The sequence below is a fragment of the Uranotaenia lowii genome, chromosome 1 (genome assembly GCF_029784155.1).
Source record: "Uranotaenia lowii strain MFRU-FL chromosome 1, ASM2978415v1, whole genome shotgun sequence".
Classification (NCBI taxonomy): domain Eukaryota; kingdom Metazoa; phylum Arthropoda; class Insecta; order Diptera; family Culicidae; genus Uranotaenia; species Uranotaenia lowii.
Window position 1 is genome coordinate 56422114 of NC_073691.1, and position 16562 is coordinate 56438675.

General features: G+C 38.3%; 2 protein-coding genes across 2 annotated transcripts in view; one reads left to right on the forward strand and one right to left on the reverse strand.

Annotated features, from left to right (window-relative positions):
• LOC129755351 (mitochondrial protein C2orf69 homolog) overlaps window positions 1-16562 on the reverse strand; it is a 118571-nt gene that overhangs the window by 84392 nt on the left and 17617 nt on the right. The window lies entirely within an intron of this gene.
• Window positions 4547-5752, forward strand: LOC129760327 (uncharacterized). The gene has a single exon (XM_055757970.1). The coding sequence runs from the start codon at window positions 4547-4549 to the stop codon at window positions 5750-5752; it is 1206 nt and encodes a 401-aa protein (XP_055613945.1).

Sequence of the window (16562 nt, forward strand, 5' to 3'; positions counted from 1 at the left end):
AGTAGTGTTGGTTTTGCTCCTGAGCTTTATTTGATCCATTTTAAAAAGGATCAAGTTAATAATTTGCAAATTCTTGAAAAGGCTCGTCTTATGTTTCATTGTCGAGTCAAATTCGAACCTTTTCGAAAATCTTCAACCAATTTCCTTCAAAATATTACGCAATGTCGTCGTTGTCAAGCTTTTTGTCACGGCACTAAAAATTGTAGAATGAATGCCAGATGCATGCTTTGCGGCTCATTCGATCATGAAAAATCTAAATGCCTTTATGGTGGTGATAAACCAAAAACAGAATTTTTCAAGTGTGCAAATTGCGCAGGTAATCATTCCTCGAATTCGCTAGACTGTCCCATCAGGGCAAAAATTATTGCTTCTAGGAAAAATCCCAAAGTTTCCAGAAAAGTTTCTTCTCCTCCTTCCTCTTTTTCGTCTTCACACGTCGGGCCGGCAAAAAACCTGCCTGTTCGCATTCAGCCTCGGTCTACATTGGAATCACGGCTGGGTAATACCCGAAGTGATTTTAATGTTACCTGTGCTGAATCTGCGCCACAGACTCGTTGTTTATCGTTCTCAGAGGTGGTTGAAAATGGGTTGCCCTCTCCAGGCATAACTAATAAAAATGGGAAAAAACCAAGTCTCAACGTTCATGCGAAGGCTTGGGAAAATCCCCGAAATTCAAATACTTGTTCTTCTCTTTCATTTTCTGATCCTAACAATTTTGTTGATTTGGGTGAGATTACTGAGGAAAAATTAAAATTTTTGCATCAAAATTTAATGGAAATGATGCAACTTATGTTGAAAGCAAATTCAATGTTTGAAGCTTTCCAAACTTCTTTTAATTATGCTAACAAAATTATTATGACTTTACGATTCCCTCATGGATCCAAATAGATGTTTAAATATTATGAATTGGAATGCTAGATCTTTGCTGGCTAACCAAGATGAATTCTTTTTATTTTTGAAAACTCAAAACATACATATTGCTGCCATCACTGAAACTTTTTTAAAGCCAGACATTAACTTGAAAAGCAATGCTTTCTTTAAAATTTTGCGAAATGATCGACTTGATCGACAAGGTGGGGGTGTAGCTATTGTCATCAATAGTCGTCTCAAATTTAGACTTCTTCCTTCTTTCAATACAAAAGTCTTAGAAACAATTGGAATTGAATTAGAAACTTCTATGGGGAAAATTATAATTATTGCCGCATATTTGCCTTTTCAATGCAGCGGTGAACAGAAAAATTTTTTGAAGGGAGATTTACAAAAACTCACCAGAAATAAATCTAAATTTTTTGTTATTGGTGACTTTAATGCAAAACACCGATCTTGGAATAATATTTCATCAAATTCAAATGGGAATATTTTATTTAATGACTGCTCTGCAGGTTATTACACTGTTGAATATCCTAATGGGCATACTTGTTTCTCATCGATTAGAAATCCTTCCACAATTGATTTGGTTCTAACGGATTTAGGCGAGCATTGTAGTCAATTAGTTACTCATGCGGACCTCGATTCAGACCACCTTCCAGTAACTTTTTCTTTATCCCAAAGTCCCATTGAAAACCCTTTAAAATCAACTTTTAACTTTCAAAAAGCTGACTGGGAGCGATATAGGAATTTTATTGAACGTAATTTGAATGTAAACGTTCCACTGAATTCAATTGAAGATATTGATTTGGCTGTAGAAAATTTGACAACTTCAATAGTCAATGCTAAAGCCGCTTCAATACCCAAAGTTAAACATAAATTTAATCAACCTTTAATTGATGATGATCTTCAGTTTTTGATACGACTGAAAAACATTCGTCGACGCCAATATCAACGTACTAGGGATCCTTATTTGAAATTTATTTATTGCGACCTTCAAAAAGAGATCAAACGTCGTTTAAACTTTATTCGTAATGAAAATTTTGCAAAAGCAGTAGAGGACATAAAACCCTACTCAAAGCCATTTTGGAAATTAACTAAAATTCTGAAAAAGCCCCAGAAGCCAATTCCTACTTTGAAAGACGGGGATAAACTTCTTTTAACGAATGCAGAAAAAGCTCAAAAATTGGCCCAACAATTTGAGTCTGCTCATGATTTTAATTTAAACGGTGTAAGTCCAATTGATGCTCAAATTTCCCTTGAATTTGATGGTATTCTTTCTAAACAAAATGTATTTGAAAGTTCTTGTGAGACAAATATTGATGAACTTAAATTGATTTGCAAAAAATTTAAAAATATGAAAGCTCCGGGGGAAGATGGGATTTTCTATATTCTTATTAAAAAGTTGCCTGAAAGCACTTTAAATTTTTTAGTTAAAATCTTCAATAAATGTTTTCACTTGGCTTATTTTCCCAATAAATGGAAAAATGCCAAAGTAACTCCAATTTTAAAACCTGGAAAAAGTGCTTCAGAGCCTTCAAGTTATCGACCAATTAGTTTGCTTCCATCTTTAAGTAAACTTTTTGAGAGAGTTATTTTGAATAGAATGATGATTCACATTAATCAGAATTCTATTTTCCCTGATGAACAATTTGGTTTTCGTCATGGACATTCTACTACACATCAACTTTTGAGTGTAACTAATATGATTAACGCTAGCAAATCAGAAGGTTATTCAACTGGTGTTGCTCTTCTTGATATTGAAAAAGCTTTTGACAGTGTTTGGCACAAAGGTTTAGTAGCTAAATTAGCTCGATTTGATTTCCCTGTATATCTCACCAAAATTATTCAAAATTATTTGACTAACCGAACTTTACAAGTAAGCTATCAAAATTCATGCTCTGAAAGGACACCCATTAGAGCTGGTGTCCCTCAGGGTAGTATACTTGGGCCAATCTTATACAATATTTTTACTTCTGATCTTCCTGATGTACCAGAAGGAAAAGGTAGAAGATTGTTTGCTGATGACACTTTGCTTTCAGCCAAAGGTCGGAATTTACGGGTGGTACGCAGTAGATTGCAACAAAATTTAAATTCCTTTTTGAATTACTTGAAAATGTGGAAAATTTCTCCTAACGCTTCCAAAACTCAACTTATTTTATTTCCCCATAAGCCAAGAGCAAATTTTTTAAAACCTAATGAAAATCATTCCATAACTTTTAATGGGGTTTCATTAGAATGGTCTGATCACGTGAAGTACTTGGGACTTACACTTGATCGGAATCTTACTTTTAAAAATCACATTGAAGATATTCAATCTAAGTGTAATAAATATACTAAATCTCTTTATTCTCTCATCAACAGGAAATCCAAGTTGTGTCTGCGAAATAAGTTACTTATCTACAAACAAGTGTTTCGACCAGCGATAATGTATGCAGTTCCGATTTGGTCTAGCTGCTGCGCGACGAGGAAGAAAGCCATCCAGAGGATTCAGAACAAGGTTCTGAAAATGATTTTGCGGCTTCCACCTTGGCACAGCACCGAAGATCTTCATCGGATTGCGGGCATTGAATCGATCGAAGAGATGGCCAACAAAATCATCTCCAACTTCAGAGGCAAATCGATGCAGTCTTCCATCGCAGAGATTCGTTCTCTTTATAACTAGTTTAATTTTAGGATAGTGTTTAGTTTTAAGTTTAAAATATTTTTGCCATTACAGGATGTTCTCCTACATTAAATTCTTAATTGCGATAAGCAAATTTAATTCTTACAAATAAATGTTTAATATCTAGTTAACTATAGGGCTCTGAACAGTTCATTATTGAGCTGAACACCTAATTTAATGAAAAAATGTAATATAAATGTAATGATGTATTGATACAAATAAAGACATATTAAAAAAAAAAAAAAAAAAATCTTTAAAACGATTCAATATGTTGAAAAGACCAGAAAGGGTATTCCGAAAGTTGAAACTGAAGCGGATATTTAAAATTCTTAAATGTCTTTGTAAATGAAGGTCAATGAAACTTGATAAAACAAACAAACAGATATACGTATTAAATCCATTTCAAAGCCATTACTCTGACGCATCTGAAAATAAGCTTTCCATTAACACGTGCCCCAATATACGGGACAAATGTTAACTTAGAAATTTGTTTTTGCCAACTTTTTTGAATATTTGACTTTCAAAGAGAAAATAAAAAACGTGGAGGATTTATTTTGTGATGCAACTGATATTTTTTGCTTTAATAAATTTACTAAAAAGAAAAAAAATTGCACTGTATAAAATCGATAATTTTCATACCATGATAAGTTTTTTTTTTGGGAATACTTCAAGCTATAATGTCTCATGTCCACGAGTTTGGCATATGGCAAAACATTTTTTTAACATAATTTTGACGCAAAAAGGATAGATTTTCAAACTGCTTCGGAAGGAAGTACTCATAATACAGAATTTTAGGAATATACTCAAAAAAACTGGCCCGATTCACGCTATTGATCGGTTTTCAAAAATCTATTTTCATAAAGTACAATGTACAATAATTTTCTTTCAATTAGAAATTTATGTAAAGGAGTTATTCTTCAGCCTCGAGCGAGACCGGTCGCTTTTTTCGTCGGTCCTCGCAAGACAAAGGCTAATTGTTTCCGAGTTTGAACAGTGTAAAGTGATAGCGGTGCGATGAGTCCGTCGCCGGGTGAACCCCCAGATAGGACGATACCAGAATGGATGGACCCACAAAACCTGCATGGTCGTCTCTATTACGTGATTCTGAAAGCAGCTGATGGACACAAACTTCCGCAGAATCCCTTCATTATAGGCAGGTCAGTAGAGAAAGTTGGGAAAATCGAAGGGTTTTTCGAAAAAAAACAAGGCTGGTACGTGATCAAAACCCGAAGTAAAGATCAGATTCGAGAACTTGCTAAGTTGACATGTCTGACCGATGGCACGCCAATTGTGATCGCACGCCATCCCAGTCTTAACAAACGAAAATGTGTTGTCACTTGTCAAGAAGCCCAATCAATGGATGAAAAAGAGTTGCTCGCTGAATTGTCGCACCAAAAAGTGATTGAAGTGCGGAGAATCACAAAAAAAACTCCCGCTGGAGTTGTCGGTACACCTACGCTGATATTAACGATCAGTAGCACGGTCATACCGGAGTTTATCCATTTTGGATTCCTCCGAGTGCGAACCCGACTCTACTACCCGTTGCCCCTGTTATGTAGGAATTGCCTTCAGTACGGACATACAAAACAAAAATGCACCAGCCCCCTCTCGTGCAGCAAATGCAACTCGAATGAGCATGACAGCCAGAATTGTAAAAATCATCCGTACTGTGGGAACTGCAAAACTGAAGGTCATTCGCCAATAAATAGATCGTGCCCGACTTGGTTAGCCGAAACAGCCGCCTTGAAAATTACCACCGAACAGAATATTCCAATAGCAGCCGCAAGAAAAATGATCCAGCAAAAGAACAGCACACCAACCACATTCGCCAGCATTGTAAGAACGGCAGACCAGCAACAACCGAAAACAACGAACAATAGCACACCTCAACCACCAGCCCAGATTCAACAGAAGGAAGCAATTCAACGACAGCAGCAGACTACCCAACAGAAGCGAACAAATCAAATCACTACACATCTCAAACCAGCATCTCCCCCCCGGAAACGGATAACCCCTCAACCCTCTCCAACGCAATCATCGGACGAGGCCGAAGAAGTACGTTGCGAGAAAGCAAATGGATCCCCCAGCCAAATGGAACAGATCAAATCGATTACCCCCAAACCCCCTCAACTCCCTTCTCCCTCTCCTAACCCCTTCCAACCTTCCCCTAATATTAAGACAAATGACCCTCGGCCAGTGAAAACTTTCATTAAAAAGTAATTAGGCCTTAATAAACGATATTTGAAAAAAAAAAAAAAAAAAAATTTATGTAAACTCGAGCCGGGTAAATCAGCCTACCTTTTTCAAGCAGTGGGGGACAAAATTGGAAAAGATAGGGGAGCTCCCATGTAAGTTTAATATAAAGAGCTTTTAAAAGAAGGGACCATATTTTAAAAGAGGGTTTTTTTGCGTACGGATATTAAGCATAACTCAAAAATAGATGTGACAAATGTTTTTATAGAAGTTCGTAACTTCCCATTTTGGGGAAAAAGGTGGAAAATCCATAAATATTGACATTATTTGAGTCATTATGAAACTTTAAAAACAGAGGACAAATTTCAGAACTTGAAAAACAAGTTTAGAGATCAGGCTTCAATAAATAATATATACATACCATCTTTGAATTGTAATTCTGAACTCCAGCTGCAGCTCTTATCTCAAAGTTGTTGGTTCTAAACCATGATGAGGTTTGATTAAAAAAAAAAATACTTACAAAAATCTTAATTTGAATAAATTTTTAGAAATTACATTTATTTTTGCAAGGTGTAGCAATGCACACCGGGTCAGCTAGTTATATATATTTCGATCAAATTGAGCTTCGCTTTTATTTTCATGAAATATGAGCGAAGGCGGGGGGTCGGACCCGCCAGTTGTAGATGGTAAGAAAATCATCAACGAAGATGAGGAGCATCTTGAGGATTCAGCTGTAACTGGTCCTTCGAATGCTCATCCTTGTCCGGCAGTTGATATTGCTCCTCCATCTGCAGCTGCGGAAAAAACAACCCGACTCCGAGTTTACTCAACCTCCTCTGGGCCTTGGGTGGTATTTATCCGGCCCAAAACTAACGGAAAAAACTTAACTTAGTGCAGATCACTAAAGATCTGGCTAGGTGGCTCCTCCGTTACCAGTGTAAGCAAGGTAAGACCGAACAAATTGCGCGTTGTTTTGGCCGACCGGAAGGCTGCAAACGGGATTCTTGCGAGTAATTTTTTCAACTTAGAGTATCAGCTCTATATTCCGTCTCGAGACGTGGAAATCGAGGGCGTGATCACCGAATCGAGTCTGGAGGCTGAATACGTCTGAATAAGTCTCACGGCGCAGCGTTGGCAAGTTCAAGAGCCTTGATTCGACTTCTGTCGATTTCTTGGATTGTCGTCAACTCAGAACTGCCACCGACGTTGATGGAGTCAAAAAGTATACTCCTTCAGACTCGATTCGTGTGACCTTCACGGGAACTGCCCTCCCTAACTACGTCTTGATTGACGGAATTTTAAGGCTTCCAGTACGTCTTTATGTGCCTCGTCCCATGCAGTGCAAGAACTGCATCAAGTTGGGGCACACTGCTTCAATAAGCAGCGATGCCCACGTTGTGGGGAGAATCATGGGGAAGGAGCGTGCTCAGCAATAGAACAGAAATGTGTCTATTGCGGGGGCTCACCCCATGATATCTCCTCTTGCGAGGCATTTAAAGGCACCTGGGATAAACAGAGGCGCTCTTTAAAAGAACGTTCCAAACGTTCTTATGCCGCCATATTGAAGAGCGCCTCTCCGCCGATGAGGACACAGACACAGCTGATGAAATCCAACCAGTTTTCTTTGCAGGAGCCTCTCGGAAGCGAACAAAGGCGCCTTCCCCTAGAATACCAACAAAAATTCCTGCGGTTTCCTCTCCAATCAGGGTTGAAAAAAAAAATCTTCCGAAAAAGAAAAACAAGTTCCTCCAGGCTTTCACGGAAATGTACCTATACAGAATAAACCAAACACTGTGGGAACTTTGCAAAACCAAACCCATAACGCGAGTTTGTCAGAACCAACTACATCATCTGGGCTTTTTAAGCTTTCTGACATTTTGAACGGAATTTTCTCGTGTTTTAACATATCGGAAACCATCAGAGGCATTGTTTATGCAATGCTTCCTGTTGTAAAGACATTTTTAATGCAGTTGATGCAAACTTGGGCCCTCCTTTCAGTGTTTGTCTCTCTCGATGGCTAATTTAAACCAAGAGGTCGGAGACATCACTGTTCTACAGTGGAATTGTCGTAGTCTTATTCCAAAAGTGGAATCACTGAATTATTTACTTCATAAAACTAAATGCGATTTTTTTGCTTTGTCTGAAACTTGGCTTTCTTCTCAATCTAACATCTCTTTCCACGATTTTAATATCATCCGTCTGGATCGTGACGATTCTTATGGAGGGGTGCTTTTGGGGATCAATAAGCGCCACTCCTTTTACAGAATTCACCTTCGTTTATCAGGCGGAATTGAAGCTGTTGCTTGTCATACAACTATAAGAGGTAAGGACTTATGTGTTGTCAGTTTGTACTGGCCTTATAGAGTTGCAGTGGATCGAAGTCACCTAGAGGACCTGTGCTCAGTGCTCCCTGAGCCAACGTTGATCCTGGGTGATTTCAATTCACATGGAACTGTTTGGGGAGAACAAATTGACGATAGTCCTTCTAGTCTTATCTATGACATTTGCGACAGTTTCAATTTAACGGTTTTGAACACGGGTGAAAAAACACGAGTACCTAAACCACCTGCAAGGCAAAGTGCAATTGACCTCTCGCTCTGCTCAAATTCACTATCATTTGATTGCCAGTGGAAGGTGATCCATGATCCTAATGGTAGTGATCACTTGCCTATCGAAATAACTATCACCAAAGGGGTCAGCTCTTCAAACACAATAAATATGACATATGACCTTACAAGACACATCGACTGGAAACAGTACTCGGACGAAATAATAACAGCTATCGATTCTATGCATGTCTTACCTCTTACACCCCGGAGCAAAACGGCTTGGCGGAGCGAGTCAATAGGTCTATCGTCGAACGAGCCCGGTGTATACTCTTCGAAGCCGGTCTTCCGATGCGCTTTTGGGCAGAAGCGGTGTCCACATCCGTTTACCTGTTGAATCGGTCACCAACCAAGGGTCACACCAAGACGCCTGAGGAAATCTGGTCAGGAAGAAAGCCGGATTTATCGCATCTCACGTTCCGAAACAAAAACGACGCAAATGGGACGTCAAAGCTGAAGAGTGCATCCTTGTTGGCTACGAGGAAAACTCCACGGTGTATAGAGTGTACAACATCAAGACACGCTCTTTGACGAAGGTCCGGGATGTTATGTTTCTGGATGAAGGAAAAGCAAAGTCGCAATCAGCATCGGGTGTCGTCAGGGTTCAACATCCTCAACCGGTGTACATACAGCTGGACTTTGAGGAACCGGTTGTCCAGCATCCTGCACGAAACGTTCCAGTTACCCCTGAGATGATGGTTCCGACTACTTCACGAAAAGTTCCGGAATCCGAGGGTCCCAAATCGATGGAAGATATCCTTACCGATGACGAATCAGATGAAGAAGACCAACAACTACATCCTCCACGAGACGTGACTATTCCCACTGCGCTCCCCCCGCACTCTACTTCAAATCCACCCGTGTCACAGGGCGTAGCGGACGGGAGCGCGCAGTTCCAGGCAAGTTACTTGACTATTTGATTGGTTTCAAAGGTAGTATACCTGCTCGTGATATTTCAGCTTCATCGCACGAGTCAAGCAAATCTGGTCGCCACAAGCCAACTGGTGGTAACGCTCAGGCATCCGAGTCCAAGCAGGGACTGGTGGTAACGTGTCGCAATTCCAAGCGAGCCAAGAAATCCAAACGGTCAACAGGTGATCCCCAAACCCCCCGAGAGGCCCTTGGCAGTGATGACGGCGATCGTTGGTCGGCTGCAATGCAGGAGGAGTACGACGCGCTGATGAAAAACGCAATCTGGGAATTGGTAGATCCCCCGAGAAATCGAAAGGTCGTTGGCTGCAAGTGGACGTACAAGACGAAACTGGACGAACGAGGAACCATCATTCGCTACAAAGCCCGTCTGGTAGCCCAAGGGTTCACACAGAAGTATGGATGCGACTACGACGAAGTGTTTGCTCCGGTGGTGCGCCAGACTACCTTCCGCACGTTGTTGGCCGTTGCTGCTAAGCGGAAAATGATGGTTAAGCAGTACGATATCAAGACCGCATTTCTCCACGGCGATCTTGAGGAGGAGATATACATGCGGCAACCACCCGGTTTCATCGCAGAAGGAGTAGAGCACAAGGTGTGCCGATTAAGGAAGAGCCTCGAAGAGTCGAGACGGAGAAATTGTGGGATGTGTGGATATCTCCAGACCCGAGGAGAGGCGAGTCGTTCTCGTCTCGAATTGGGTCAAAAGACGTACCGAACGAGGGCCCTCGAGACACGAGGAGAGGTGGGTATTAGGGTGGTCTAACCGGTTTTACCGAAACCGGTAAAACCGGTAAAACCGTCCATTTTCCAATACCGGAAATACCGGATTTTGAGACGGTAAAAAACCGGTATTTTCGGTAAATTTTCACAGCTATTTTTTTACCAAATATGTATGAGTGCAAATACTCAAATTTTGTTCAATCAGCTTCAAAATCTAATTGTTGCTAAAACTTGTTGTTGCTTGATTGTAGCTAAAACTTGTCGACGTAATTTTTTTGACTAAAACTATAGTGGCGTTGAAAAGAGTATTGACAAGCTGACATCTTTCTCTTAGAAGATATTTTTTCATGAAACTTTACACATTTCAGATCAGCTATCGAACTAACGCTCCACAACGTTCAAGTTGCAGACTGTTTAAGTGTACAACGACTGAAGAATAGATACAGCTTCAAGAAATTTAAGATTGCTTAACAATAATCAATGTATTTTTCATTGAAAAACTGGAATTTGGTCAAAAGATGAAAAATTATTTATCTATAAACAGGCCAAGTATATCAAAATCGTTCTAAGCGGTGTCGGGCTTCCACAAATTTAGAATTTAAAACCAAAAATGTTGAAAAATTATTAAAAACTCCCTACTTTGTGTTAAAATACTAAATTTTTCAACAGAGTCAGCAGTTAAACACATGTTCAAATATTTGTAAGGAATTTATTCATCAATATTTTCAAGGTAATTGATGGAATTCTGTTGTTTTTATTTTTAACGCTGTTGAAGCATTTTCTTTTTCCAGACAAAGCAATTATAAACTTTTTATAAATTTGCAAAACTATTATTGTAAAACACGTATGGATCAGATCAAAACAACTATATTTATTGCTGAATTTTAACTAGATTTTGAATAGATTTTTATTCATATTTGTTCGTTTTAATGTTAGAAAGGCAAACTGAATGCGATCACGACCTAAGTTGCGAGGAAAACATTCCTATTTTGGACAACATATAATCTGAAATTATGTGAGTCAACCAGAAGCTTTGTCACAGAGTTTTGTATTTTGCCTAATTTTTATTTACCGTAAAATCTTTTTGTTTATAAAAATATATACATATATTTTGTATATCATTTTCATGAAAGACGTTTTTAAAATTTTACTAAATCTGTAAAATCTGTTCTTAAATCTGAATACTGTATTACAGAGAACAGGACCAAAATTCGTTGAAAATTATATACAACTTCTTTAATTTTTGCAATTTTAAAGCGATATTATAATTATGAAATGAAGGTGATAAATATTATGATTATCATGAGGATGATGATAGATTTATGACAAAGGGATAATTTAAATTGTGTCTTGGCTTTATTTTTCCATATTTTTCAATCGAAAATGTTTCTAAATCTATTGCGTTATAAAGTCTAAGCATTTTATGCCATTCCTACTGCAATTAGACGAAACTTTTTCATGAATTCGATATGCTTTAAAAAATACCGGTTTTACCGGTTTTATCGGTTTTATAAATTAAGAATACCGAAATACCGGATTTGAAAAAAACCGGTAAATCCGACCACCCTAGTGGGTATTGACGCCTCGAATTGTGTCAAGAGGATGGATGTGAGAGGGTCTCGAGTCACGAGGAGAGCCGGGTCATGACGTCTAGAATTGTGACAAGAGACCGAATGTGTGGGACTCGAGCCACGAGTAGCGGCGAACGGACTGCCAACCCGCAAGTCGTGAATCGTGACAAAGAGTGGACGATGATTGCTGGTGTAGTACGTATAAAAACGAGTATTTGCCGTGGAGCGCATTGCGCGAGTATGGTCTCCCATGTCGGGTATAGCCTTCGTTGCAGGTCTGCATGGGAATTATGGCCAGAGGCCCCAGGTGGATTTTATGGCGTAGGGGTACATAGTATCATGAGTCGTCCAATTGCACCCATGGACCCAGAGGAGCAAACTGGGGGGACGCGGTGGCTCGCCGTGCCTTGGAATGCAATCCGTAAAAAGGATTTACCACCTGGGTGATCAACTAATAAAAAAAAGGAAGAGCCTCTACGGTCTGAAACAAGCTGCCAGGGCATGGAATTCCAAGCTGCATTCCGCGCTTTGCAAGCAAGGTTTCCAGCGATGCAAAGCGGATCCGTGTCTCTATCGGAAGGTGAAGGGCGGAAAAGCCTTGATAGTAGTTAGCGAGAAAATTGAGCTTTGCGAAACTTTGATTGCTGCTTTGAAGAAGCAATTCGAACTGAGTGAGCTCGGAGACATCCACTACTATCTCGGAATTGAGGTTCAGCGAGACGAGAAAGGCGATTTCTTCGTGAACCAGCAGCAGTACATCGATCAAATCATTCGAGAGACGGATATGGCGGATGCCGAGGACTCCAAAATTCCGTTGGATCCGAGTTATATCAAGCAGGAAAGGAAGGAGGCGCCGTTGTCCGATAATCAAGCGTTCCAGAAGGTAATTGGTCAACTTCTCTACCTTTCAGTCAACACCCGAACGGACATATCAGCATCGGTGTCCATTCTGAGTCGCCATACCAGCTGCCCCACGCAAGGAGATTGGAACGAGGTCAAAAGGGTAATCCGCTACATGAAGGGAACCAGCCACTATCGTCTTCGATTAAGCAGAGCTCCCCAAGTCTTCAAGTTTTGCGGAGGTACCATAAGCTGGAGCTGCAGGATGCAAACGTGCGTTTGCATAAGTCCACAGCGGAGGCCGAATTCATCGCGTTATCCGAGGCGTCACAGGAAGCGATCTGGCTGACCCGCTTGTTGGCCGACATGGATGAGAATGGAGACGTTACAATCAACGAGGACAACCAGAGTTGTCTCAATATGCTGGATACCGAAAAGTTCAGCAATCGGACGAAGCACATCGCCACAAAATACCATTTCGTTCGAGACCTCAAGCAAAAGAAGGAGATCGACGTTGTCTATTGCCCGACTGAAGATATGGTAGCCGATCCACTGACGAAACCCCTTTCGGCTACGAGACTCAAGAAGTTGGCGATCGACGCTGGATTAGAATCAACCCAGTGGAGTAGGCCGATCTTAGGTGAAACTAATCACAGCAATCGAGATACTCCAATGTAATTAGATCATAAGTTTTTCAATCACTCGCAAATATAACTTCAATCTTCCAAGACGTGTTTCTCTTTAACTCTGCGGAACCCCATACTTTAACCCCATACTTCAAGAGTATTGTCTAGCGGTTGTTATTGTTATTAGACAATACCCTTGAGGAAGACCACAAAAAATGGTCGAAACGTCGGGCATTTCAAAAAGAAGGTTGTTTGCTTGAAATCCAAGACCGAAAATTAGCCAAAAATAAAACATTAAACATCAAAAACGTCGATAACATAAACCTCATTCTAGTTACCTTGAAGATTATTTTTGTACATTCTTCTCCAAAAATGTGTGTATTATTTTTATTCAGAAAAAAAAACATTAATAACGAGAGATTCTTTAAAGAGTTTAAGTGATAACTTTTAAACTACTAGATTTGAAAATTACAAAAATTATCTTTTTATCAACATTTTTTCGCAGTGTATATTATAGATTCGCAGATTGTTTTATGTTAAATACCTTAATAAAACAATTTGTAAATTTGTTTTATGAAAGGATGTATGAGTTGTTTAAAAGGATATCAAAATATGGGCCATTTTTTTCTTTGTTCCATAACTTCTTTATTATAAAAGATAAAATGAAAAAAAAAATGGTATGATTTTCTATATTTTTTAGCTATCTTAAGGTTTTTTTTTTCAATTTTCAATAAGCTATCTTCCCCAAATTCTAAATGTTAAAAAATCCATATTTTTTGGATTTTGCAAAATGTTGGGGAATCGTGGGCCACTAGATCCAAATTGACCAAATAACATGCAAAGATTATGAGTTCACCCAAAACTGTAATTTCAAAATTCATTATTCATTATTTTAAAGCGATTTTAGGTGATGAAATAAAAAAGAGAGTTGTGTATGATTGAACAGATTCAAAAACCTGGCTCGCGAACGTTTTGGCAAAATTCCTTATGGAAATAATCTTTTTTATAACTCTTCATTTGGCATAAGAAAACTTTAGGGGATAGATAGGGGAAGATAGGGAAAACGTATTTTAGGTTCTGAATGTGTATGAAAACATAAAAATATAGGTGACCCACGATTCCCCATAAGCTTTAAATTGCAAATTGGTTGCGTTTGTGTTAATAAGAGCATCAGTACCGGTAAGTGCTATCTCAGGTGTTAACCCGGGACACATTTTCGGTCTTATTTTAGCTTTGGCAGCTCATTTGCGCACTGGTAAGTGCTAAACTGGTTCCCATTTTTGCCACTGGTGACGCATCGATAGGTGTTGTTGTTGTTTGTTGCTATTTTCTTTTGTAAATTTTCCCCAGACACTTTGGCACCTGTCAAATCAGGAGCTGGTCGGTATTCATATTTGACTCCTGGCTCGCTTTTTTAACACCCAGGAGCAAGATAACACCTGGTTTGAAACCTTGCGGTGCGCCGTCGAAGTGTCAAAATGGAGTGTTATTATAGCTTTGACACCTGACCGCTGCTGATACTCTAATAGATGTTTCATCGAAAATTCTTTTTCCACGTAGAAGAACATGCCAAAACTAAGATCATAATCGTATTAGCATATTTTTGTTATAAACTTTAGGCTCCTCATCGATGCAATTACAGGGTTGCTAGCGATTTTTCGTTTTCAAATTCCAAAGTTTTTCCCGGTTTTTCCCCGGTTTTTTCCCGGTTATAAATGATGATTTTCCTATATAATATTCTCGTTTTTTAATATAAAACCATGGTGAATAAAAAAAATAATCGTGAAGGGCCTCAAATTTCTATCAATTGTATCGTAACACTTGTTAAACGGTTAGAAATCATGACAAATACTTTGGCTACTAACACGTAATCTTTTCGTATCAATTTTTTTTCATGATTTTTAAAAACGAATCTAAAGAAATTGGCCTCTATTCGTTGTTTTGCTCTACAATTTCAAAAGTTTTGCAAAAAAAATGAGGTCAATTGATCTTGAAACTATAATGTAGCACTTTTGAGCCACTGTAAAATTTTCTAGAATTTTTATAGAGTTCTAGAAAAAAACTGTATAGTTTGTATAGAAATATGTAAAAAAAATACATCAAAACATAATATCAAATCAGCTTGTTAACTTGAATGGAGATTTGTCTTAAAAAAAAAACTCAAAATCATTAGATTGCAGGAAAATTTTAAGTTATTATCTGAATGCGGTTAAACTTTTTGAGGAAATCCAAAGACATATTTGAAGAAAAAAATGTTTTTTTTTCTATACAAAACAATTAATAACTTTAGTAGTGCCCTAGTCATTTGAACTAAAGATTCGTAAAAATATAGAAAATCGTGTATAAGACAGGGCTGAACTTTAACCGTTTGAATGTGAGATATTATTCTGTATCAGAGTAAAGACCTTATATTCCGGCAGGAGCTTGTTTTCGATACAATTTTTACATAAGGCATATAAAAGAGAAAAATGTTCAGTTCTTTGGACTCTTACTTATCCAGGTTCGACTGTAGTTAGTTTTGTCGATAATAGTTTAATTATTAAATTTACAACAATGGGGTGATGCTTGTAAGTATAGCACACTTGCGGAGAGCGAAAAAAATTAGAAATCTAATTGCCCCGCAATTTGTTAAAAAAGCGATTCAAACTTTGGTTGTTTACTAATGAACGAAATATAAGCGTTTATGAGATAAATCTATATCAAGACTGCCAAAAACTATTCTTAAATTTAGAAATAATTTTGAAATTCCGTGAAAAAATCTCAAGCATGACAATTTTCCCGGTGAAGTGCCGAAATTCCCGGTTTTTTCCCGGTTTCCCGGTGACGAGATGAAATTCTAAAGTTTTTCCCGGTATTCCCGGTTTTCCCGGTTCGCTAGCCACCCTGAATTAGCGGGTGTTTGTTTAATTATGTAAGTATTTTTTTTTTTTACTTTTTTAAGCTTGATAAATAAAAGAAGCATATGATGCGTATTTCAGTCAACAAAATATAGAAAATTATGACTACGCAAAGCGACGACGATGCCAGTTGGATTGAGATTTTTATCTCAACACACATCTGAGATATTAAGAGTGGCCCACGTTTCCTCACTCTCCCCACATTTTTTTAATTTAATAAGGCTGGAACAAACATCAATTTCTTCATTTGTCAAATTCCAAAAAAATTTCCAAAAACCCGAAGGGGGAAATAAATAAAGTTTAAAGTATTTAATGTAAATTTCGAAAAAAAATTCAAGAATCCAAAAGATTACAAGATGAAAAAAACAAATTTTGGAAGATGGAAGTTATTTCACCCTTTGTGTTCTTGATTTTATTGAATTTTTCGATAAAAAATTACTTGTTTTTTTTAGGTTTTGTGCAATTATATTGTATGCAATATTTTATGTATTGTATTGTATACAAGCTTCCCCCCCCCTCGCGATGTTCGAACTCCGAGTGACAAAAGAAGGTTTTGAAATTTGTTCTGGCCTAATTTTCGTCATAAAGTATACATGAGAAAATCTTGAAGTAATAACAATCTTGAAGTAAATAATAACAACTTA

Coding starts and splice junctions, on each gene's coding strand:
- LOC129760327 (XM_055757970.1), top strand. CDS start 4,547: ATGAGTCCGTCGCCGGGTGAACCCCCAGATAGGACGATACCAGAATGG.